This window comes from Eublepharis macularius, chromosome 4 (assembly GCF_028583425.1).
Source record: "Eublepharis macularius isolate TG4126 chromosome 4, MPM_Emac_v1.0, whole genome shotgun sequence".
In the NCBI taxonomy this organism is placed as follows: domain Eukaryota; kingdom Metazoa; phylum Chordata; class Lepidosauria; order Squamata; family Eublepharidae; genus Eublepharis; species Eublepharis macularius.
Genome location: NC_072793.1, coordinates 163,762,321 through 163,788,578, shown reverse-complemented (window position 1 = coordinate 163,788,578; position 26,258 = coordinate 163,762,321). Strand labels below are relative to the sequence as shown.

Sequence of the window (26,258 nt, the reverse complement as noted above, 5' to 3'; positions counted from 1 at the left end):
AAGCCAGGCTGAGGGGTTCTGAATGAGAGCGGCGTGGGTGGCAGTGCCTGGGTGTGAGTGTCGGGCTTGAAATAAGCTCTTTTATTGCCTGGTTAGCAAGAGGAACTGGCTTTTGTGCTGTGCTCAGCTGCTGCCTGCATTCACTTTGCCTCCTCTCTATGATCTGATCATTTTATCTTATGGATTCGAGGGAGGAGGCTGTGTTTTTGCTGAGTGCATTCATTGAAGTCATTCCTACCCCCTGTCGTTTGTGCTTTTTATATGTCAGGCTTAAGTTTATTTCCTGGCTAACAATGCCATTTACCCAGCAGCACTTCTGTACCCAAGTTCCATGGCATAGGTTTTCTTTAATGAGAAGGTTAATCTTATTCATCGCAATATTGCAAACAGGAGACCTTAATCGTGCCTTCAGTGCACATTTACCTTTTCCTTTGATCGCAAATGGTAACGTGTTCTCCAGCACAGTAATTTAGTAACCAGTGTCTTTAGGGACTGATATGGCTGCTGTTTTATAGGGGCTCTAACACAGATTTGTAGAAAAGTTAAATTCTAATGTTCTCTCAAAGCAGTATTGGGCACTCACAGTCCTGATGAAGGTTTTTCAAGTAGGTGATAGGGTGGGGATATAACTCCCTTCGTTTAGAAAGAAAAAAAATTAACAAATACATTTTTGGCATCTTGGGAAAACTGAAAAGGAAATGATGAGTGTATGTGTGTGTGTGTGTGTATCACAAGAACAAGCAGTGTGATAATATGGCTGATATTTTTATTCATTTGTTCCCCGGTCTGTATGTAATCCTTCCTGTAGGCTGCAAAATGGATTTGCAGCCAATTTTTAACCATGTATACTCAGAAACAATTTTTTGCGGTCCTGCTAGTTGTCATTTTTAAGAGAGTTTTTTGTTTTGGTTTGGTTGTGTGGCTCTTTGGTCCCGTTTTTAAGCTTCTTTTGACCCACTGTGATGGCTGTTTCAGCAGAAAGGCAAGTTAAGCATGGTTTACCCTCCAGTGTGGTGAAGTGGCTAATATGACAGATTAGGATCTGAGACACCCAGGTTTGATTACCCGGTGTCGCATGGAAGCTTGCTGGGTGACCGAAGGTGGGTCACATACTCTCAGCCTAGCCTGCCTCAAAGGGTTGTTGTGAGGGGAAAATTGAGGAGGGGTCCCCATTGCGGAGAAAGATGGGGCAAAATCAAGTAAAATAAAATAAAAGATTAAAAATGCTACACCACAAGGCGGCAGAAATGAATGTGCAACTAGGAAATGAGAGATTCTAGCACTGAATGAACATTTCACATGACATTTCCATGCAAGTAGAAAACTAGCACAGCAAAGGAAAATCCTTCGACCTTCTGTCTTTACTCTGCTGGTTTTCTGTTTGCAGGAAGTTTTTTGCATGGAAGAGTTCCAAAATGGGACCTACAAACTCAAGTTGTATAGTACTTTCATCCAGCTAATTGTTCTCAGGATTGAGAATTTCTCACATCTCAGTACAGCAGCCCAATTTTAAACAAAAAGAAATGACTAACCTTACAAAAAAATAACAAACAACTATATGTTAAAGCATGTACATATGGTAGTGTATCAGTTATTTCACACAAACATGGCAGCATAGTCAAACTCTTCCTGGAGCATACCATTTCATGATTCAGGTTCGGAGCATTGTAAGATTAAGGGAGAATTGTATGATTGAGTGCTGCCACAACACAGCATTCCCAAGGCATCCTGAATTAGTACATCAAGAGAGGACAAAAAGATTTCCTTGGAATCTTGTTTGCAAAACACACAAAATGGTTGAAACTCAGTTGCTATTTAACCTTCCTGCATGGCCATCAATTAGGGTTCCACTCCGAGTTGGGAAATTCCTGGAGACTGGGAAGTGCCAAGTGCCTCCCAGCAATTTGCCTTTCTACCTGCTGATCATTGGTGACTGACGGGACAAGGCAAGCCACCTGGAGATCGGCTGCCATTAGCAGGCAGCCCTGACAAATGGCAGTATGCGCAGTCCCACACCTTGTGTGATTACTTCACTTCTGGTTACATGGGAATCAATGGCATTGTGCAAAGGCTGATTCTTCCAGTGGCTCCAGAAGTAACATTATCACACAGGGAGAACAAAGAAGACCTTGGGGGTGAGTACACACTGTCCCCCCACCATTCTGCCTGTTGCCAGGGGGAGCTGACAACCCTAGGGGAGAACCTAGGCAAGACAGGGTTTGGGGAGCAGAGGGACCTCAGCAGGCTATAATACCATACAGTCCACGCTCCAAAAGAGCCATTTTCTCCAGGGGTATTGATCGCCATTGTCAGTTCCAAGAGACCTCCATGCCACTCCTGGAGGTTGGCAAGCCTACCATCAATCAATCCAAAAGTCATATACAAGTGCATATTTTTCACACCTACACACCAACAGAAAAAGAATGGCTGAAAAGGAGACACACATGACTCCAGTCTATAGGAAGTGCATCTAGGCAAATTCGACAGCCTTGCTTGGTCCTCCATATTGACTCACTGCAAACCCAGGAGCAGAAGACGCCTATTAACCCTAGCCATAACAATCTCCAACATTCTCAGGTTAATAGCAATCCATGTACTGGAGAACCCGTGCAGTGCAGAGGTTAGACTAGAACCTAAGAGAACTGGGGTCAAACTCCAACTCAGCCATAAAGCTCACTGGATGATTTAGGCCCAATCACTCTTTCTCAGCCTAAACCTACCTCACAGAGGTCATAAGACTGTGGGGAAACTTGAGCTCCTTGGAGAGAATGGCATGATAAAACTAAGAAACCAATGTGGAATAAAATGGCAGAAGTTTCAGAGCAAGACCAGAGAGACCCAGATTTGAATCTCCATTCTGCCACTGAAGCTCAGGGAGGAACTGTGGGAGAGTCATGCTCTCTCAGCCTCACCGACCTCACAATTGGTGAGAGGAAAACCATGTCTGGCATCTTGAGCTTCTTAGAAGAAAGAAAGCTTTTGCTCCTGGTGACAAAGAGAGCTGAGGAAAACTGATTGCCTGTCCAAGCCAGTGCTGTTATTCTTTTACTTTCTGCCTTTGTTTTGTTGTTTTCCCTTACAAACAAATGGTAGCAACTCACCGAAGTCCACCCATCCAGCTCCATGGCTGAATAGGGTTTAGACACTGGGCTTCCCTACAGTGGAAGCCAACTACTACACCCTTTTGGTTCTCTTGCATGATGATGGCTTCTAATGTCTCCTTTAAGAGAAGATATTGAGGAACATAAAAACGTGAGAATGGCCATGCTGGACCAGACCAACGATCCATCTAGCCCGGCATCCTGTTTCCACCAGCGACCAGTCCGAAGCCAATAAACAGGCCCCAGATATAGGGACTTGGAGATTTGGGGGTTGTGCTAGGGGAGGGTGGAGTTTGTGGTTGGTGCTCAACAGGGATATGATGTCATAAAATTCACCCTCTGAAGCAGCCATTTCCTCCTGTGGATTTGACCTGGAGGTTGGCAACCCAGATTGCAGTCATCTCACCTGCTGACTCCTCCCAAGATCTGATATTCAGAGCATCCTGACTGAAGCCCCCATTCAGCTTTCATGGCTAACAGCCAATAATAATAATAATATTTGATTTATATACCACTCTTCAGGACAACTTAACACCCTCTCAGAGCGGTTCACAAAGTATGTTATTATTATCCCCACAACAGCAATCACCTTGTGAGGTTGGGGGGGGGGTGAGAGAGCTGTGAATGACCCAAGGTCACCCAGCTGGCTTCAAGTGCAGGAGTGTGGAATCAATCCTGGTTCTCCAGATTAGGGTCCTGCTGCTCTTTAACCACTACTCCATCCTCCATAAATCTTTTACACACACACGCACGCACCATTTTAAATCTCTTTAAGTCAACGGCCATCCACAACATCAGATGACAGTGAGTTCCACAAGTCAACTGCCGTTGTGTAAAGCAGTACTTCCTTTGTCGCGCATTTCATACCAATCGGTTTAATAGAATGATCCCTGGAGTTCTAATATTAGTGGAGAAGAAAAGCTTCCATCTGTTCCCTTTTTCTACACTCTCCATGACTTGATAGACCTCTGTCACGTCACCCCTCAGTTGCCTTTTTTCTCAGCTAAAATGGCTCAGATGACCTCAAACATGAACACGTGAAATTGCCTTATTCTGAATCAGATCCTTGGTCCATCAGAATCAATATTGTCTGTTCAGACTGGCGGCAGCTCTCCAGGGTGGTAAACAACGTCTATTCAGTTGCTTAAATAAGAAACTCACCTCAGACCAAATCATTACCCAAAGCCCTGAAAAGCCAAGCTAGGACACTTTTATAGGTAAGTCAGGAAATCCAGATGTAATTCCCTCACTCCGCCCCATCCCTTGGGCAGGGAACGAAACCAATTCCCACATTGCTTTCTTGAAACAGTGGTCCAAATTCTCTCCTGAGGCAATTGCTTCTGACTAATTATAGGGTAAGCCTTGAAGGTGTATTGAAGTCCCTAGCCTTTCATTACGCTGTGTATATTTTTGTCCAGCTGTTTTCTCTCCAAAGATTGGTTCTGTGAAACTTGCCTAGATTTTTTCCCCCTCTCTCATGGGGCTAGGCCATAAATCATGTCCTACCTTTAAATGGCCTTTAAGCCCTTGGTCACATTTCTTCCCTTTTTAATCGATATTCAATCCTTCCATGGGTACAACTTTAGCACCCTTCTTCTCCCACCATGCGTGTAAAGCACACTTTATGGATGGTCCAGCAAGTGTGGTAAAAAAATAAAATAAAAACAGCCCAACCACAATTTCCCAATCAAGTGTTATATGCAGCATTAATTTCAGCGCCATGCAAGACTGCAGCCCAAAGAGAACACAAATTAACAAATGGCATCTGGGATGTGTGTACTTGAAATACATTTTTCTCTCTTCCTTACCACATATTTACAGCAGCCAATGATGATGCAGCCAAGGACTTGCCTAACTAACACAACACATCCCCAACACACACACGCACCCCGCTGTCTGCAAAGTAGGCCACCCCTTTGGAGGGTGAGTGAAATTCCGTTCGTGTTTTTTAGGTCACCCTGCTTGCGCCTGACTCTTCTATTTATAGAGGAGGGAAAGAGGAAGTACCCTGGGAGATCAAGGAAGGGAAGGGAAAAGTCAGGATTTGAGGGTGGGCAAATGAGTGGATAAGAAGGCATGTCATAATGACATCCAATGGGGAGAGAGACCACTGGGATTCAACCCCCCCCCCCAATTTAGGCTTGAATGCGCTTTGCCCTAGGCCACTAATTCCGCTTGGAGCCTATAAGTGGATAAATGTTCCTCTCAGGGATTTTATGAGAAAAAAATTAAGACATGGGTTATAAAGTACTAACTGAAAGGACTATATAAGGCAAATGAGGCATGCCTGGCTTATATAATACCTTTGAGGGATGGATGATATTGTTCTTGGTTGTGGGTTTTCCGGGCTGTATTGCCATGGTCTTGGCACGGCAATACAGCCCGGAAAACCCACAACAACCATCGTTCTCCGGCCGTGAAAGCCTTCGACAATACATCGATATTGTTCTTCTCTGGGATGCTGCACTACCAGTTTTCCAAGATTTTTTAATGCTGGATTGTATCCTACTAGGTTTTTGCACTGGATCTTCATCACTGCAGCTCCCATCCATTCCTGTGTGGCTTTTATCCATATGAGTCCCACAATTCCACGGTCAAGAGGGGTCCTTCCTTCCTCTTTCATAAATGGAAAAGCTGGTGGATGAAATCCAATCCCAATATTCACCTGGGCTATTCGCTGTTCCTCAGCCTATATATGGATGACATCCCTCAAAGAAATGTTGTGGGGTTGAACATAGTTTATAAAGTAGCAAGAGGCCTATTTCAAGGCCATTTTGTGCATGGGAGTTAGTTATGCATCTACAGTATCTCAAATATGTGATTAACATTAACTCCCCACAATCATTATGGGAGGGGAGGCTAGTTGTAGGCAATAGACCATTCTCCATGCCCTCAGAGTGACATGCAGTGAATTTGCATAGTGTTATGGCTCTCAATCTCCTCCTTTAAAATAATTCCAGGGGGTAGCCAAGGGGAAGGCCTTGGCACCTATGCCATGTTTGGACTTCCCAAACAACTGATTGACTGTGTTAAGCAGGATGCTTGACTAGATGTACTACGGGTCCGATCCAGAACTGCAGAGTTCTTCTTACATTTATGTAAGTCTATTGTAGCAAAACCAAACAGAAATCCAATGGCATCTTAAATACTAACAAAACTTGTTTCAGCATGAGCTTTCGCAAGGCAAAGCCCATGTCTTCAGATTGAGTGAAGAAGTGATCTCAGCGTCACAAAAACGTATGGTGGAATACATTTCGTTAGATTTCCTGAGCCACACAGGACTTCTGTTTTATGTTATTTCCTTCCTTTAAAAAAATGTTATTTCAAACTAAATCACTAGAGCACCTTTCCTAGAAGGAAAAGCTAAAGAGGTTGATGCTTTTAATTTAAAAAGAAGAGAAAAAGAAAGATGACTGATGGGAGATATTCTAGAAGTTTGCGAAAATTCCAAACAGAATGGCGAAATCAAACAGGCGGAAATTTTCCTCTCTCTCTCTCTCATAGAGGCAGTCAATGAAGATGATTGGCAACACTCTTAGGGCAGACCCAAGCAAGTATTTATCTTGCAGCACATAATTAATTTTTGGAATTAATTAACACATGATGTAGGGATAGCCACTAGCTTATGAAGTGACTGGGTATATTCAAGGAAGGTACGTTTATCACTGACCATTAGACAAAATACGCTAGGGACAAAGCCATAGAGGAGCTAACCGTTATTAGCATGTGTTGAAGGAGGTGCACAGATGTGGGACAGCAGCAGTGTGTATGTCCAATCAAACAGTTTCCCCTGAAAGGTATTTATGAGCAGGGATTCTATGTGCTGTAGATGAGATGGTGGGTGCGTATGGAGAGGCTAGTTGGATGTTGACTGAATGAAGAGCAGAATTGTTTGTTGAGTGAACTATACCAGTGTAGAGCAGGAGGGAGTGCAAGAACTGTTATGGAAAAGTGTTTTTGGAGGTTGTGCTGTGACTGTGTGATGGGTGTCCACAGAGAAACAAGTGGGGGCTCCTACCCCCCCAGAATCATAAATTTATTGGGCTTTGTAACATACTCTGATACATCCACACTTGCATCTAAGTGATTCAGGTGACCCCCTGCCAAGTTTTTCTGCAGACACCATTTATGGCGAGGGCCTTTCTGAGGAAGGAGGAAATTCAAAGGTCAACACAGTGTGTTTTTATATGACTGCAATGAAGAAATTCAAGTAAATTGAGTACATTTGGACTTCAAGCACACTGAAGTACACCTTTGACAAAATCTCATTATAGACTCCAAGAATGTGGAGAAGGTCAGATTTTGCTATTTAACCAACCCAAAGCACTGCACCCTCATTTTCTTTCTATTCCCCACACGTAAACATTGGAAGGCACAATGCAAAGTTTCTAAATACTGCAACCAGATGTACATGCCAACTCCACAGTACAGTCTCCTTACATTTCCACTGAATCTTCTATAAGATGGTCAACCCTGAAGCATGCTTACAGAAACATCAAGATACAAACCTATACTCCTCCAGCTCAAATACAGTCCTACACAGAGAGGGAGACCGTGTAATTAGATCAGCTGACTCATAGTCTCACACAACACCGTGGTTCAGTTCTCCCCCCAACACTCATACAAAAACCATTGGCTTCACATCTAAATTACATTATGTTCCTCCTCCCCCACACTTAACACCCAGACACACAGTCTCTCCCGAGAGACATACTTGCAGGCAACCTTTGAGGAACAGGCACAAACGGTACAACCAGGTTTGTCGTGTTAACTATGACATCACATCGTTATCAGCAACGTTGGCTCCCTGCTCCATACCTGAGGGATCCTCTACAACAGTTTCACACTCTGTATGACACACACACACACACACCGAAACACAAACTCCTAATGGATGACCTCACAAATCTGATGCGCACACACTTTTGCCCAAACACACTGCCACTGCTGCACAAAATACCAGAGCCTCTCACATCTCCCTGGAGAAATGCAGGCTCACACACACCATCACCCACATGCCTGTGTGTTTTTCTCAGTGACCTCCATGGAGACATGCAGTTGTGTTACTTGCACACATGCACAGCCTCTTATTCATGCTCAAAACAAACCCAAAATCCTTCCTGTCTTTGCATGCCCAGTATCTTTCTCATATATACCTGACTACACACCTCTTGGGCTCTCTTAAAACATGTTCATCCCTCACACCATTCCACAAATACAATCCCACCAACTAAACAGCAACATATATACCAACTAACCACCCCCCACAAACTGTAGTCCTCTTCTAGACCCATGCACACAATGTATTACCCCCTACCCGAGCTGCATCATAGTATATCAACTGCCCCCCTCTTGCACACACCCCTTTAATTCTGTACATATAAGACACATATATATGCACACTGTGTAAGCATGGCCTCCTTCCCACAACCTCTCATAAATGCACTTTCTTAACAATGCACACATACAGATTCATGCGATCTTCCCTGCACTTCTGCCTACCCCCTCACACCATTCATTATCCAACACACTGATCTAATCATCCGCACCTCACACAAAAGCCAAACTCTAACCTTTTGCCCACCTACACAGACACAACTGCAGCAGCATCATTCACAACCATCCTCATTCTTCTTTACCTGCTTTCTCGGAAGACATCTCTGCTGCTCTGACGTGGCTTCCACCAAGTTGGGGGGGGGGGACACCCAGCAGGGGGAAAAAAGCCTCTGCGTCACCCCCCCAATAAAACTCCCTCCCCGCCTCCTGTCTGCTATGCCCCTCTCCCTTCCCTGAACGAGCCACGCGGTCTTTGCCTTACTGCAAAGATGCTGTTCCCAATGATGAGAAGCAATGAAACAGAAAAAGACACTCACAAGGGGGCGAACTTAAAGAGACAGGCAAGTCTCTTGCTGCCCTTTAAGGCTACCGCACGGGCTGCACGCATTCTCCACGGATGCCGCTAGGTAACAATCTGCAGTCCCCAAACTGTTCTCATAATAAGGTAATGGCACCATCATTCCAGATTTAGGGCAAGGGTTGCTAGAGGTCCTTTTAGGGCTAAACGTATTCAAAAGCAACACACACGACACCGTTTTCCTTCATGGAAGCAGTCCCCAAGTACTCTCATATACAGCAATTCCCACAACAGCGGTCGACCCTTTAATCTCTTTCTCGCCCCCATATTACAGGCCCACTGCACCCGTGTAGCAGTTAAGAGTGCCAGGGCCAAGCTACACATGACGAATGACACTTGAACAGCAAGTGTATTTCTCCCTGTTCACTTGCCCTCCACTCAATCCACTTGCCGTTCAAGTGTCATTCGTCATGTGTGGCTTGGCCCTCAGACTAAAAAAAAACTGGGAGTTCTGGGTTCAAATCCCTACTCAGCCATGAAGCTTGCTGGCAGTTTATGGCTTTGTCACACACTGAGTAGCCTGCTTTACAGGGTTGTTGTAGAGGGAAATGGAAGAGAGAGATCCACATTTTGTTGCCATGAGTTCCTTGGAGGGACAGCAGGGGGTAATGGAGCAGATAGATCTGGCCACGCTACATGAGGTTCTGTGCAAGTTCATATATGAACATTCATCTCTTCTTGATTGCAACTCTGAATAGTTTACAAGTGACGATAGGTCACAGTGCTGCACACTGCACCGCTTGCAATGTTTTCAGTAGAAGTCCACACATTTCAGTGCTGGCATGTTGTAGCAGGAGTGCTCATAACAAGATATGGGACAATCTCCACCCTCCCAGAGAAGTCTGCCGAATGAGCTGGTCACACACTCTCAGCATAACTTGCCTCACAGGCTTGCAGTTAGAAGGATAAACAGAGGGCGGGGGGGGGGGGGGGGCGGTATCATGCTAGTTTGGGTTCCCATTGTGGAGAAAAATGAGGTATAAGGTATCTAAACTATTAAAATCATGCACTGCTCATGGGTGTGTGAAGCAAGCACGGCATGTTAGTGAAAAGAACATACTTCTGCGAATCTTCCACTGTATATTTTTTAAAGATTTACTATTCAAATGTTATCAAAAGATACATCCAACTTGTAAAGAAAAGCACGGCCCTGTCTTTCACTGTAGTGGATGATACGGCACTGAAACAGCAGTATAAGTGGGCAGGAAAAGGATAAAATATTTCACCCACATTTATAATTAAGCTCAGAGTGCTTGTCTAACTGTATGGGAATTCCATCAAAACATGTCATCCCCACTGGATTGAGACGGTATCTTTCTTCAGGACAGCTAGTATTTAAAATAAAGGAAGATACACATTTGAATCACAGAGGCCCGTTCTTTATTTATTGCCTTTCATTCCACTCTTCCTCCATGGTATTTTAAGGTGGCCTATGTTTTTTGCTCCTCCTGCCATTTTACCATCACAAGCCTGTGGGGTTGTTAGGGCAAGGTCAACAAGGTTTCATGGCGCCGTGAATTTGTTCCAGAACAGTGAGATGAGCAACGGTGAGCCATAAAATTACAAAATAGCCATGCTAAGATTTCCGTAGAAGACATCCCTTGTAGAAAAAAATTAACATCAGTGCAAAAATCTGTGAAATTCTGGAAAATACCAAGTGATAATTTTTATTCTCGACATGGAAAGCCTAGAAGTCAACATTCTGCCAAAATGAATTGTTAATGAGAACAACTCAAATATCACACCTTTATTGGGTTGCGTCCCATGACCAGCCAAGATGGTCACTGCTCTTCCTGGGCTTCCCCCCCCCCTCCCAGCAATAATTTCCAACTCTAGTAAAGTTTATTCCTGCTGCCATGGGAGACCCATGTGAAATGAATAGCTACCTAGGTCAGGAGGCAAAAATCATTCCATTCCTCCTTCTGTGACCAGAAAATAACGGGTGGCTGATTTTGCTGTCTTCCCCACTGTGGACCCCCAACTGGCATGGCTACTTCCACAGGCCCTGCAACCCTAGGAATAAACTTGCCTCTCCAAGCAGGCCTTTCCAACCCTGGGAAAACTGGAGGTACACAGTCCTTCAACAATCCTTGTCCTGGATCCAACCCATACTCGTCCCAAATTCTATCACAAAAGTCTCTATGTAGACAAAACAAGCGGGGAACCCACAAGGACTTGCAGGAGGCATCTCATTTCCCCCCCCCCCCCGATTTCCTCTTCCCCTAAAGCCCCTACAGCCTCTCCACTTCGTTTTCTTCTCTTCTTCACACTACCTGCTAACCTACCTTTACATGTCCCCTCGTCTTCAGCTTTTCTTCCCTCTCAGGCAACCTGTCTAGGAAAACTATGGCCTAGTTGGGCGGTGTTAGCTCCCAGGCCAGGCCCAGTTGGGTAGTGGGGACCCCACAAGAACTTCCAGGGAGGGGGGGCCCTTCATTTTCTCTTGTATTCCCTTCTCTTAACGCTATTTTCTTTTTCCCTCCTTCTGGCAACCCTCATGTCCTCATCTTTTCTCACTTCATTCGCTTCTTCCCAGCCACCAATCAACCCAGCTTTTATCTGCCCCCATCTTCAGCTATACTTATCTTACTTTATTTATACCATACCTTTCTCTAAAATGGAGACCCAAAACAGATTACATCATTCTCCTCTCTTCCTTTTTATCCTCACAACCCTGTGAGGTAGGTTAGACAAGAGTCTGTGACTAACTTAAGGTCACCCAGTGAGCTTCCACAGCAGAGCAGGGATTCAAACCTGGATCTCCCACAGCTCTTAGTCTGAAACTCTAACCATTACATTACACTGGCTTTCATGGAGAGGCTGCTGTTGAACCGTACCAAGCAACTGAGCAGCTGCAAAGTTGCACGGTATCAAGTCGCTCAGTGGTTGCGGCTGGGCCTAGCCCTGGTGAGCCTTCCCTTGCAGGCCAAAACAGCCCTACGAAGGGCCCTACACCTCCCCCTACCTTTTACTGATAAAAACCAAGGCTTGAAGGCTGGCAATAATATTTTGGTTGCTTAGCAGAGGCCGTTGAAGGCATTCGTTTCTTGAAGCATCCACAGATTTGGCCATGTTGAGAATTATATATACTGAAATGAGGTAAACCACAGCTAAATTTCATCATCTCAACAGAAAATTCATGCAGAGTACTGTATCAGGTTCAACATCAGGGCCCTCCAAACTTTGAGCCTGTAGGCACTTTTGGAAATCTGACTCGGGGTGGTGGGTGCAACCACAAAACAGCTGCTGCTGCAGGTGTCTGAGCCAACCTCAATTTGTCAGGAAGGAAGATTATGCATAACAATAGTAACTCTTCAACATTTCAGGCAGAAGCTCTGCTTAACAGAATGCCTTTTAAAATGAACATACTGTTCAGAAATACTTTTTTGGATACACTCAGCTTACCTTCAGTAATACAGTGAAGATTCTTGTGATTTGGTGGTAGCTGCTGCCAAAGCAATTTTTTTTTTAGATCTGTACAACCAACCAGAAGCCCTGCTGGGCAAAAGCCCCACTTGACCCCCCCCCCTTTCTAAAAACTTAACAGGCACCATGGTGCCTACAGCACCACATTGGGGATTCCTTTTCTAGATTTAGACTTCCATTACTACATGCCATTTTGGCATTTGAGAATTGAGAATCTCCTCAAAATTTGTGGGATTCAAGATGTAGGCTGACCCACCCCACTAACTAAATCCCCCTGTTCTTCCCTTTCCTATCTACCCATCCTGAGCTTGATTTTTGTAGAACCACTTTCAATTTGGGTTGCCGGGTCCCTGAAGCCCGAACCAGGGGATGGGGGGAAGCATACTGGGAGAACTCACTTTTGCACGTATGCATAGGCCAGAGGTCTTCCTTGTCGTGCTGGGAATTATGTCATGCCCAGCATGAGAAGGAATTCCTCTGGAGTGTGCGGGAGAGCGCCACAGGGCTCCTGGTGCTATTCCCTTCACACACACACACACACCAGCCAGGTGAGAGGTGATGGGAGGCAGAGGCTGGGAATCCCCCGCCTCCACCAGGGGACTGGTAACCCTACTCTCAATGTTGACCAAATGTTTGTGTCACAAAGGCTCCTCTGCACAGCTAGGGTTATATAATGCTGTACCATTTTTCCTTTTCTCACAGATTGTCTTCCAACAACCCTGTGAGGTACATCAAAATAAACCTAATTTTATATAGAACAGAAACAGAGTGATTGGGCCTTTCCCAGGGTTATCCTGTGGCTCTGCAGACGTCAAGATCTCCTGGTCCAATACTGTTCCCTACCTTGTTTCTTTCCGTTCACCCCAAAAACATTAAAAGCCAAGACCTTTTTTGAAAGTATCTTTTTCTTTATTCAACCTGGAAATAAATTAGACTGGGCTCTGTATTAAGACCGTGTGTAAAAAAAACCCCACCAACACATGCTTCACCCTAGGAACTCTGGTGGATTACAAAGAGCATTATGGGTAAGGAGTGTCAGCAGGAAAGACTGAAAGAGACCTGCATCGTGAGCTTTGGCATGAGAGGAAGGCAGTGCAAAGATCCTGGGCCTATGGAATTATGGGTGAAATGTTGACACAAGGCAAACAGCTCTCTGTAAGCCCAAGTCAGGTGTGGTCTAGGGAGAAAGAAAAGAGGAATGGAGTGTGTCTCAAGGATGACGTTCATAATTCCCCATCTTTACGGTTCCCTAGCAAGGCTCCCACATCATCCAGTGCCTTCTGAAGGCTTCCAGCCAGATGCTCAGCGTTGGTCTCCTGGCAACAATTGAAGGCGGTGACAGAAAAGTTAACATGGGCCGGCAGAGGGTTGTAGCAGACGGCATAGCCATCGGGTACCAGTGGTCCATAGCACATCACACAATCTGTGCGGGCAGCTACCTGAGGGGGAAAGGAAACAAAGATCAGCAATCCGTGACCACGCATCTGAAAAAAGTATATGCTACTTTCCCTTAAGGTTTTTTTTTTTTTTTTACTTTCCCTTAAGTTTGAAGCTCTTTTAAAAAAACCACTCAAACACTGAAACACAGTGTAAACACACACACGCATCGCATGATGTCACCGAATTAACAGGCACCAGGAACTATAGAACTGCATTATCCTACAAAGCAGATTTAGAGAGCTAGTGAAATAGCGGAATGTTAAAAGATATCGCTAGGAAGGCCTTGGGCATTCAAAAGCCTCAGTGCCACCACTGGAAAGGCCCTGCTCCAGCAATTCTATTCTCATTAAAAATAACAACATGGCCTTTCCCAAGAATCTTAAGACTTTTCCCATATGATCCTCCCAGTTTGCTTTCTCAAGACCTACTGCAATCAAGCCATTTAGCAAAGATTACCTCTTCTGGCAAGTTTATAGAAAACATAGAAATACAAAGGGCTTAATCCTGCACAGTGCTAATTACCAAAAGCAACACTAAACTACTTGGAAGTAAGTCCCATTATGTTCAATGGGGCTTATTATCAGGAAAATGTTCTTAGGATTGCAGCCATAGTTGCTTAAACCGTGTACTTGGAAAGGATACATATTTTTAGTTCCCCCTTGGTTTTCCTTTTATAGTCCTCTCTTCACCAACAAGCAGTTCTTCAGGAGGCTTACAGTGCAATTGCATTTTAAAAATAAATTTCCGTAAATTGTCAAGCCTGCCACTGTACTCCGCAACAGAATGGGAATAATAAGGACAAAATGAGGTCCTGGCAGCTGGTACCTGCCCTGTAGAGAGCTTCCAATAAGAGGCAACAGCGTAGGAAGTGTCCATAAACAGTTCTGGTACCCGGAAGCCGTCAGCAATGGCCTCCAGTTTTAGCCCCAGCAAATGGCGGTCGATACCTTGGCCATCCAGAGCCTGAGAAATGAAACAAATGGGGAGTCAATGCTCACTTAGAATTTTTTTCTATGGCTAACCCTCAAACCTAGACACTACTTCTCTTGCGTACATTCTTTCCTGGCAACAGGACGGAACATTCTGCATTCCTTTGCGGAAAATCCCACTCCAACCCCCCCCCATTTGGAATTCTGGCATGCTGCTTATTGAAGAGATTCCCATTGGGTGTCTGCACCAGCACACCAGCCAAGGTGACACCTCCCACCACGCCGTGTCTTTTCTTCTTACCCTGAAGCGCTCCCATAACAGGAGGCAATTACCTGCTCTGTGAGGGTGCTGTGGACCTTAATTGCTTTTTGCAGCAAAGACAGCTTCTCCGAAGCCTGGTGTAGAAATGCAACACAACAGTATATATTTATTTACTTACAATGTACCTCTGAGCTTCCCAGTTATTAAAAACGACTATCATCAAAACAATAAAAAAAAAAACCCCTACAAAAGACGAATTCAAGAACCCGCCATAAAACCCAATAGAGAATTTAAGGTTGCATCCACACATCACCGGATATTGCACTAAAATAACTATTTACCACTGGTTTATCTAGTTTGCATTGGGAAAATCGATTTGAAAAGTTCTGCGGTGCAACTAGAGCTTGGATGGCTTGGCATCAGGCAAATTGATAAGAGGAGGAAATTTCCTCCACAACAGAGAAGGACCCATATGAAAAGGCTTTCAAGGCCCTGAGGACTGCAGAAAAATCTGAGACACACCCAGAAGGAAAATTCTGACATAAGAAGGCTGGCTCAATTCAGAACCGTTCAAAAATTCTAAGGTCCAAACGGACCCTGCAAGTGCAGATCTCTGAAGGAAAGAGGAGGAGGAAGCGTTACAGAAAGCTGGAATTCCAGAGCTGCCCCAAAGCATGATAGTGTGTAGGCTTAACAGCTTATTAATGCTCATCATTACAGTCACTGCAGCAGTTTCACCTCGGGGCTGTACTTTTAATCTGGACTGAAGCACAAGGGCTTATTGGGGGAAAGAGCTGAGTACCTGACGCTTATCATCAGCCATGGCCTGGACAAAGGCCAGTGCAGCAGAGGTAGTGGAGCGGATGGTCTCTGTCCGACCACGGTGGAAGCGACGGAGTGAGGCTGACTCAGCAGTGGGACACAGTTCCCCATGTGCTCTGAAGGAGACAGGAAGGCACAGTAGAGAGACTAACACACATCCCACACAACTACACCTCCCAGATGTCCACTACAGTGGTTCTCAGTCTTTCATTTTTACATCCCACCAATCACTTTTGTCAAGGAATCTGGGTCCACCACCACGACAGAAGCTGAAAGCCCACTTTCCCCCCATTTATATGTTTACAGGCATTCTATTATTATATTTATCATTTACAGTTAAGTTTTAAGGACGCGGAAAATTGCAAAAGCACAATGGATAATCCCTGACAGGTAGAGCTGGTGGGAAGCGGCAAAGATACTTGCTGGTGAGCAGGGGGGGGACAGGGGGATTAGGAGAAACGTCGAGTGTCCAAGATTACCACTTGCATGCCAAAAACTCATCGATGGATAATCTGTAGCAGGTAGGGTCAGCAGGAGACAGCACATAATGCTTGTGGGTGAACATGGGGATATGAAAACTCTGCATCCCACCTAGACTACTTCTGTGTCCCACTGGTGGTAAACGGACTAATGATCGGGAACCACTGGTCTAGAACATATTGAGAGTCTCTTTTCTGCCATATCTACACTGTACGTCTAAGAAGAATTGCACCCTTCTATGCCCATGGGTTCAATTGAGATAAAAAAAATTCCTGGTGGAATGGGAACTTCCATGCCTCACCCTCCCACCGATCTCCACAAAATGCTGCTCCTGGGGGAGAAGGGACCTTGAGGCATGAAGGAGGAATTCAGACGGAAAGGGGTACTGGTATAAATTGCATTTCTGCATTTCTGGCTAGGCAATCATCTCACCTGTAATATGCCAGCTGCAGTGTCACCTGCAGAACAGAGTCCGGGCTCAGCCCCAGGCGTTTGAGAAAATCCTTGCCAAACCCCTGGTAAGTGAAACAGCTGATATCCAAATCTGTGATGAGGCTAGGATAGAGGCAGGGAAAACAAGCAGATTGGTAACTTCGGCCACTATCCTTCACTCATGACTTACAGTCCTCCCCTCAATCGATGCAGTGTCAGACCTAAACTGTGCTCTTTAAACCCCTTTCATTCAAGGCCAGTGCAAAGGATGACATTTATGTATTTAAGAAAATATGTACATTTGGCATCACAATGCTCCTGACGCAGTTTCCATATATAAGGTAGCCCAAAACTAAATGCTAGGCAAGCTCCACCACACCAAAGTTAAAACTGAAGATTTTTTTTTTTTTGCTCAGCTCTGCAAAAGTCACACAGTGCTTTCACACACTGTCGGGCATTGTGCTACTGTTATGCCATTGTAATAATGTGCAACTAGACGTATCCATGCAGGAAGAACCATTTACGAATGATTACTATCAAGCAAAGTCAGCAGAGAATCCGACAAAGAACAAGTGAAAAATTATCACAAGGGGGAAAGTCACAGAGCAATGACGGCGGAAGGCAAAATACACAAGCCGTGGCCCAGAAAGCGAGGGTCCCCAAGGCAGCAAGCATTAAAATATTTCAACATTAAAAATATTAAAATAATTATATAATCGTTCAATAAAAAACATATACAAACGACACCAAAAACCACTAAGGAGGCCAATAACAGCGACTGGGAAGTATGCCAAACAAAACAAAATTCACCCACTGACAAAAGACAACAATGGAGGAAGCAGGGCTTTTTTCTGGGAAAAGAGGTGGTGGAACTCAGTGGGTTGCCCTCGGAGAAAATGGTCACATGGCTGGTGGCCCCACCCCCTGATCTCCAGACAGAGGGCCGTTGAGATTGCCCTCTGTGCCATGTGCTCCATTCCACCGCGTTCCAGCTGAAAAAAAGCCCTGGGAGGGAGACAAACACCAAGCAGGCCCTCTCTTGGGTTGTCACCTGTCTGGCCTCAGATGGGCAGGGGCCCCTAAATCAGGGCCTGAGCCACTGAGAAGAATCTTGGTTGCCCAGATGGAGGAGGGCTTAGAAGCACACAATGTTATTATTTTGGTATTGCTATTTTGTAAAACTTATAAAAATGGTACAAAACTTTCTTGACCCAGAGATCTTTTGATCTGCAGTAAAACATTCTATAGGCAACTTTTCAGAACACAAGGATATGCCGTTAAGAAAAATATGGCTTGTCCCATATTTTCCTCCCACTTTTACTAGCAAATTTTTTACATATCAGTTTTCATGGAGTACATCTGAATTTCACCCACATGATTTGGATTTTGAGCCCTCCTTATTCTTAAATATAGAAGTAAATTGAAGTATATTTCATCTTTTTAAAAAATTAAAAATAAGGGGGCACCCGGACTTGAACCAGGGACCTCTTGATCTGCAGTCAAATGCTCTACCTCTGAGCTATACCCCCTGCATACACTCACCTTACCTGGAAGTCTACTTATAGATACTGGTTTTGCCACATAGTTCCTTTCTATACCTCCTAGTATAATTGCTTTCATACTATTAATCTTTTCCATATAAGCATCTGCTGATCATGGTATACATGCTCATCACAGTGAAAAAAATCCAGCCAGTGGATGAATCCACAAGTTGGCAGGACTAACAAAATGAATGGTGGCATCCTGAACACACACATATACTCACATGTCCAGGTTTTGCTTGGCATGTTCAATGTCACGTTTGATTTCTGGAGTGAAACAGAAGTAGAGTTTTTTGGGTAAAGGTAGAGGGATCAACGGAGCACGAACTGGGTTAGGATCGTTGCTGGAATTGGGAAAAAGGGGGAGAAACAGATGCATTAAATTCACGCAGAACAGCTAATATTAAGAAAGGCCTGCATCACTTCCTCTCCATATAGCCTGCACCCCGGTCTATCATCTCAAAGGTCAGAAAACCTGACCTTCCACTCTCCTTTTCTCACCATCTCTTGTCAATTAAACAAAAGAAATCCTGCCCCACACAGAGGGCAGGGTGGAGCAACGCAGGAAGATGCCCAGAGTGGCCAGACACGCAAGAATTCTTCCATATACACAAGAACAATGGGTCTCTGGACAAGGCCTTCGGACTTCTCCATGAAAATAAGGGCTGATAAACAGCCAGCCTTGGTTGGGAAGTTAAGAGTCACCTCCAGGCGAACAGGCAGGGGAATTTTCCACTTCTCTTTCTCTAACACTCCTCGCCCTATTAATACTGATGCTTATATTGCCTTCGATCTAGTTGAAGATTTCCGTGGATGGAAGGAGCAGGGCAACTTCTGTGCTTCTCCCTTCCTGCTGCAATCCTCGGACTCCCTGCTCATGATGTTCTCGGTGTTTCCGTAATAGCTAGATGAGTTAGCATGCCAGAACAGGTATGAACACGACTAAGCCTTCTGGAGTTCATTCACGTTTTATGGGAACTCAGGCACTTTGCCATAAAACAGAAATCCTATTCTTCCTCCTTACTACAACTCTCACATCAAGTCCAACAAGAAGTCTTGAATGCACACACACACGACCCCCCCCAATCCAAACAATCTCTCCCACTTTTCCCCTCCAAGGAGAGGAGGCCATTACCAGTAGTCAAGGACATGGTCTATGATGGTGGCGATTGGAGGTCCTTCAGCGACTGCTTGTTCATAAAGCACCCCACAAGAGCCGTCTTCTCCCACAATGAACTGCAAGTCATGAAATTGCATGGAAAGGGAAAAATAGATGACCAACACGTAGCAATAGATTCACTTTGACATTATTTCTCATACAAACTCTGCAGCCGACAGGCAGAGAGAAGAACCTACAAATGAACAAAATGACACAAAACAGGAGTGTCCTCAAAGCACTTACAACATCCCTGTAAGGCAGGCCAATATGCCCACATTGCAGAAGGAGGAATGTGGAGACAGAAAAAATAGCTTGGTTTAAGACCATCTACTGAATTCGTAACAGAGAGGAGATTTGAACCAAGGACCTCCCAGGTCACAGCTCATTATCTTTACCACTATGCCAAATCAGCTTCTGATGAAATAGTTTGTTTTACTCCTGTATGCATGTTAATCCAGCCCTGCAACATGTACTCTGTTCCTCCCCGTGTTGTCAACCCAAAGCAAAATGAGCAAAGAAAAACATCCAATAGCACTTGCTCATATACAGCTTTAGAAATGTTGAACCCTTTACCTCTCACAGTGGCTCTCTAGGAAAATTAGATGTTGGCCATATAAAAAGTTAACTATGAATATTTTCCAGCGGGTGGGAGGCGAGGGAGAGGCAAGGCTAACTTCTTCCCTTAGGCCCCACTAATTTCCCGGGAAGATGGCAGGCCTCTGCCCAGCCATCACCAGGACAGTCCAGATTCTAGCCCCTCCCGTTCTGCCTCTCCTTAATATTTTCTTCACAAATCAGAAGAAAAAACACTTTTATTATCTGAATTCTGTGGGGCTCTTTTATAGGGAATACAGGAAACCAGCATTTAAAAGCATGCTAACAAAAATAAAGTTATTTGTTTTCTTGGATCTCTTTTGTAACGATTTTAAGACCACTAGTTATTTCTTCAGTATTCAAAACCATCCACCTGTGTCAGAGGGCAGAACACCAGCAAAAAGCACAGAAAAAGACACTTAGTATACAGCAGTATACTTAGTAGTATACATGCTTAATATACAGCAAGGCAAGAAGGACTTGTATGCTTTGTTTGGTATTACCTTTGATTAACCACTCTTTTTGTGCGTGCACAACCATGATCCCCACCCTGCTCTTCATATTCCCCGATACCAGCTCCACAAAACAACCTTTTATTCCAGCCAACCTGGCATTCTATACAGGATGAAGAAAGGGGATGTAAGATTATGGCCTTTCCTGTTCACCCTGTTTTTATTTTTCTTAAGTATCCACTCTGATGAAGAGTTCTGGAGAACGCTAATGCTTGCACAGTTTTCCATTATTTTGGATGGTCTTAAGAAGTATGACATGGGCTTTGTTTATCCTCTGGATCTGGTCATAAGAGGTATAGTACTTTCATAAACAGAGGTTTCAATCACCTGTGGTTTTGTACTTGCAGGCGTTTTTAAATAGTTTAGCTATGTTGTGAGGGAAGTATTCAAGTGTGTGATTCCCCAGCTGCAGTTTGAAAGGGGTATAGTCTTCAGAACCAAATCTTGAAAATGGCAAAACTATGTGTTGCAGTCCTCACTGAACCACACTACCTCAGAATGTAAGTGAGTGTCCTCATGTTTGAATGGTTTTCCCCCCAAGTAAAACCCTCTACATACGAACGTTAAGTTCTAGTCCAGGGGTCCCCAACCTTTCCAATCCTGTGATCAATTCTGGAATGCTCCCCCCCACACACACACAGAGGAACCCCAAGTACAAGGGAGAAGAGGGGGTAATTTAAAAAAAAACATCAGGAAAGAGGAGTGTATAGAGAATAAAACCAACACAGCAGTGGCAGCTGTCACTGAACAAATGTTTTTAAAGCTCTGCACATCCAACAAGATCTCGAATGGCCAATCAGAGGCCCTGTGGGGCAAGAGCCCTGCCCGGGTCCATTCACTTTCTATAAACACTTGGCAGGCACCAGGAAAGGTATTGGCGGGTGCCATGGATGCCACAATGGGGCCCTCTGCTGTAGTCTACCCTTGGACCCCAAATGCTACTTTTCCATATTAGCTAATATTTTTTCAATGTGGGGCAACACTTAAATATGACAAACCTCAAGAGACTGTACCACATGCAGTCTTACTGTTAGAATGCAGAGGTGGTAGAATGCTATTCTTCCATGTGTGGTGATTTTTGTTTAGTATGAGGCAACATTTAGATATGCTATTCTTCAAGAGGACTATATCACAGGCTGTTTGACTGCTAGGCTTGGTTCACAAATGCAAGGCAGCAAAATGCAGAGGTGGTATAATAGAGCGTACCACTTCCTGCCGCAGGTGGATTCCAGCACAGAATGTTCCTTCAAACTTGTGAAAAAAGCAAATAGAAAGCGAACATAGCAGGGAGACAGGATCTACCTCCTCTTTCTGCTTACAGCATTATATGCCTAAGATAGCCTTCCATAACGTGATCCTCCAACTGTAGTCCAAGAGGTGCAGTCTCTTCTACCACCTCCCCTACACACATGAACAGAAATTGAATCTACTTCGTTTATGATCAAGGAAGGCAAATCCATACTCCTATACCCACTGCTCAAATTAGACCACGGCAGTCTTGCCCCTCCAGGCTTCCAAGGGAGGACTCCCCTCCCACCGACCTCCAACCCATTCTCACCTGCAAAGTCTTGTCAAACCAGCGATTACCACTATTGGAGTAGCTGCCACCCCCGTGCAACATCTGTGCTGCAAGACGGCTTGATGCGCGTGCATCCGACACCTTCAGAACAGGCGCGTCCAGGCAGACCGTGAAAAGGCTACGCTGGATGGCACGTGCCGAATCCCGGTTCAGCTTGTCTAGAGGTGAAGAATACACAAGATAATGTCCAGGAACCACTTTGGTGCAACCGATAAAATATTTACCTACACAGTCTTGGTATATCATTGCGAAAAAGCCCAACAGAGAAAGCAGAAGTGACCAGCTTCCTGCACTGGTCACTAGGGGTGTGCAATTCAGTTTGGAATTTGGATTAAAATACTGAATTTGGTTCAGGAAGGGGGGGTTCTATTCCCTTGCTTCAGTTGGGCTAAGTTGCAACAATGTTCCTTGCTTCAGTTTGGTTTGGGTGGCGTGGATGCGATTCTCTGGTGAGATATTGGTCCCCTTTCTTTACTTTGGTTCCGGGGGATTCCACTCCCTTGCTTCAATTTGGCTCTCTCTGGGATCAGCTCAGCTTGCATTGGGGAGTGTGCCTTGGCCATTGCAGCCTTATTCCATGGTGTGGGAGTCAACTTTGACTCCTCCCCCCCCCAGGAAACAATGGGGCACCTTGTTCAGGGGCCTACAGAATTTGCTCCCGAGGTCTAATCTTCCTGAAATTTAGGAAGTCTTTAGAGGACAATCAGAAGTAGGTCCCCTGATCATTTGGTGGAGTTGGCTTGAAAAATGCCACCCCGGCCTACCAGAGAGCCCCCAGATACTTTCCCCATAGGGAATGGAGAATGGGTGGGAGCACCTTCTTTAGGGCCCATAACGTTGGCCCTCAGGGTCCAATCTTCATGAAACTTGGGGGGTTCTTTAGAGGACACTCATGAGTAGATTCCCTCCAAATCTGGTGATGATTGGTTGAAAAATGACACCTCCATCCCACCAGATGGCCCCCGGAGTGTTTTCCCATAAAAAAAAATGGCCAAATTTTTCAGAAATAGCTAAACCGAATTAGAGAATCAATTCGGAATTCATGGAATTCCAATTTTTCTCTCAGATTTGGTAAGGAAATTCAGATTTACCAAAAAAAATTGTGCGCACCCCAACAGGTCATGTACACATATCATGCTTAAGCATGGTTAGCTTCTTTAACCCTGGCCAAGAACCTTGGCTTGGCAAACTAATCAAAGATTAGCTTGCCAAGCCACATCTTGGTCCCAGGGACTCTGGGACGAAGACAAACAAGACCTACATGTAGAGACAAAGGGCAACTGCCTGACCTGAACTGTTGCCTTCTGTGCTGGTAACAGTTTGCTCACTGCTAGCTAATGCAACATCAAACCAACGTTTAGTACAAACCATGGTTTGCAAATGCTCTTCAAACCATAGTTGTACATCCTAGTTTGCAGCCAATTCTTAATCCTGGTACTGGCATCGCCATATTTAAGTATTACACCAAGGGAAGGTCCACTGGGCAACTTCAAGCAGGGGCTTTTCCCATCATTCCCTGAACACCTTATCTTTTCTCCTTCACTGTTGTTGCCTTTTTTTTTTAAATTGAGCATCCAGCCAATGAAGAGTTACAGAGAACACAAAAAGCTTGCACATCATTTAGTGGTATTTCGGTTGGTCCTAATGAAAAACAGTATTACGTGACTTCTGGTTTGGAGCACCACACAGAAAATGTTATTCTGGTTTAGAGAACCACACAGAAAATGTTAAATTTAGTGCACACTGCGACTACATACTTAATATGATGGTGACTACAGCCCCTTCCTCCTCAAAATATACCTCTCATGAGAGTGGTGTAAGCCTGTCCCCATGTGTGTCGGTGGTCACTGGTCAGCACCCCCAGGGGCTCCTTGTCAGTCTTCCATGACTGTCCACGGATTCGCTGGAGCTGTGAGTGAATCTGGTCGACAGTGAGAGGCGTTCCATCGCTGTTATAAACTTCAAGCTGGAAGAACTGAGGAAGGAGTATAGCAGTGAAGTACATGGGTTCATGACAGAGCAGTGTTCCCTTCCTGGCACAATTTAGGCTGCTGATATTAGTCTATAATACCCCAGAAGGTTTAGGTATATGATACACTGGAGACCATATCCTCAAGTCTCCCATTACAAATACCCAAGATTATATGAACCTATCTAGTCAGGCAACCATTGGTCTATTTATTAACTGAATTTGCTTCTGTTCTGCTTTCTCCCCAAAGGGACTCAAGGCAGATTACAAACTATCCTATTTACCTGAAAGTAAGACTAGGCATTTCCCTAAGGAGAATAAGAGTGTTGCCTTAAATTTGCATACAAGTTACTGGTATGTGTGGTAATAAAACTTTTTGCATATGGCCTTGGGGGGCCATCATCTAACATTCAAAGTTGTCTTCCTTTCATGTAACTGTAGGCAAACAACAAGAAACTATCATAAAGGTCAGGATAAAACCAAAATATCACAGATCCCAAAATATCACATCACAAATCCCTACTAAAAACTGTTCTGCCTGCATGCTCAGACATTACCTGAGACTGCCTGCCTGAACAGCTCAGCTTTACAAAACTTTCTAAATGGCATCAGTGTATAAGCATAGGAGTTCTCCTCACATGGTCCAGCAAGCCACTCCACAATTCAGGCTCCACAACAGAAAACATCTAGAACAAGTGGTGGTTGGTCTGATCTGCCTAAGAAATCCTGCTCCAAAGAGTGAAGCTGTTAAAAGGGGAGATGGTCCTTCAGGGGTCTCAGAGCATGAAGGACTTGAAGATAACCAGTACCTTGACTTTAATTCAGAAATTAATTGATTCCAGAACTGTCTATTCAGACTCCTCAGAGATTTCAGGAAGATTTCTTTCCCAGCCTTGTTGCCCATGGCCTTTTCAACTGGAAATATCAAATTACCACACAGGCAGACAATGTTCAGGAGGCTGACATAACTCCCAAAATTCTTTACTGCCATCTTTGTCAACATGCTGCTACATAGTTCATAAGCTCCAGACCTTTAGATTCAGGGGCATGTAAATCCTGTCAGTAGTCCCAAACATTGGTGATTCTTATGGATTTGGGGGAAGGGGAATTACCTGGAAGTTGCGGACTACTGTGATATATGTGGCTGGTTTCCGGCCTGGTGGAGGTAGCAAGACAGAATCATGTTTTGGTCCTGGAAGACGGCATGAGGCGAAGAGGCGGGAATACTGGTCCATGCAGAGAGGATAGCCCCGGGAATATTCAACCAAGAGGGTCTGACTGGCATGAGGGGGGGAAACCAGAAAAATGAGACAATGCCCTTCAGGTCTCATCCTGTAAGCCTGCTGCCATTCCAAGAAGCGAGACCCCTTTACCACACATGGTCCAAGAAGTTCCCTCATATCACTGACCTGGCAGGAAGCAACACTCAGATTGTTCATCTACTCTGTTTCACAGGTACACTTTTCACAGCAAGGCCCAATTCAGAAGCCAAAGTGCCTTCACTTTTACAATGTGCTTTTCCTACTTTGAACAACCAAAAAACCCCTCCTTCAACCCACCTTAAGCGAGTCTTTTTAAAAAAAAAGCATTTAAGACCTTCCTATTTCTTTCTCTCTGTGTGCTAGGATTCTGGCCTTTTTTCTTAGCCCTGCTTCTATGCTTTTAACAATAGCCCAGAGCACAGAATGGTAGCAGTTGAAGCTTCTTCTGGCCTGGAAATATGTGGAGGGAAAAGTTTCACCTGTTAAGATTCTGTATAAAACTTTAAGAAATACGTATGTCCTGGAAAGAGTGTTAAAAAAAAAAAAGGATAACCACTTCTACTTCCCAGGAAACCACATTCCCAACACAAATATTATTTTCCGGTTCCAGTTGTCTTCTCAGACTATCCTACGAACCCTCCTGCCTCAAATATTTCCCCCCACCACTGAATCCCTTCTCTCAGAGCTTCCATTCTCACCTGAATAATGACTGAATGTAGATGAGTATTTATCAGGAGGCGTAGTCCTTGGCCTTTACACTCAGGAAGCTGTCAAACATTGGTGCCCCTATATTAGTATTGTCCACCCTGATGCAGCAGATAGGAGAAGTCACGGAC

At 44.6% G+C, this 26,258-nt stretch overlaps 1 protein-coding gene and 1 non-coding gene across 2 annotated transcripts in view; both read right to left on the bottom strand.

Annotated features, from left to right (window-relative positions):
* Positions 1 to 13,340: 13,340 nt before the first annotated feature.
* LOC129329179 (carnitine O-acetyltransferase-like) overlaps positions 13,341 to 26,258 on the bottom strand; it is a 31,763-nt gene continuing 18,845 nt past the window's right edge. The window contains exons 5-14 of the mRNA XM_054978623.1: positions 25,273 to 25,438; positions 23,992 to 24,166; positions 22,171 to 22,349; positions 19,483 to 19,583; positions 18,572 to 18,691; positions 16,807 to 16,929; positions 15,875 to 16,010; positions 15,144 to 15,206; positions 14,707 to 14,844; positions 13,341 to 13,880 (exon numbers count right to left, since the gene is read on the bottom strand). Of these exons, the coding sequence (XP_054834598.1) occupies positions 13,665 to 13,880; positions 14,707 to 14,844; positions 15,144 to 15,206; positions 15,875 to 16,010; positions 16,807 to 16,929; positions 18,572 to 18,691; positions 19,483 to 19,583; positions 22,171 to 22,349; positions 23,992 to 24,166; positions 25,273 to 25,438 (1,417 nt within the window). The 3' untranslated portion in view covers positions 13,341 to 13,664. The remainder of the gene's footprint in view (positions 13,881 to 14,706; positions 14,845 to 15,143; positions 15,207 to 15,874; positions 16,011 to 16,806; positions 16,930 to 18,571; positions 18,692 to 19,482; positions 19,584 to 22,170; positions 22,350 to 23,991; positions 24,167 to 25,272; positions 25,439 to 26,258) is intronic.
* Positions 18,264 to 18,335, bottom strand: TRNAC-GCA (transfer RNA cysteine (anticodon GCA)). Its single transcript has one exon. It is a non-coding gene; the product is annotated as a tRNA-Cys (tRNA).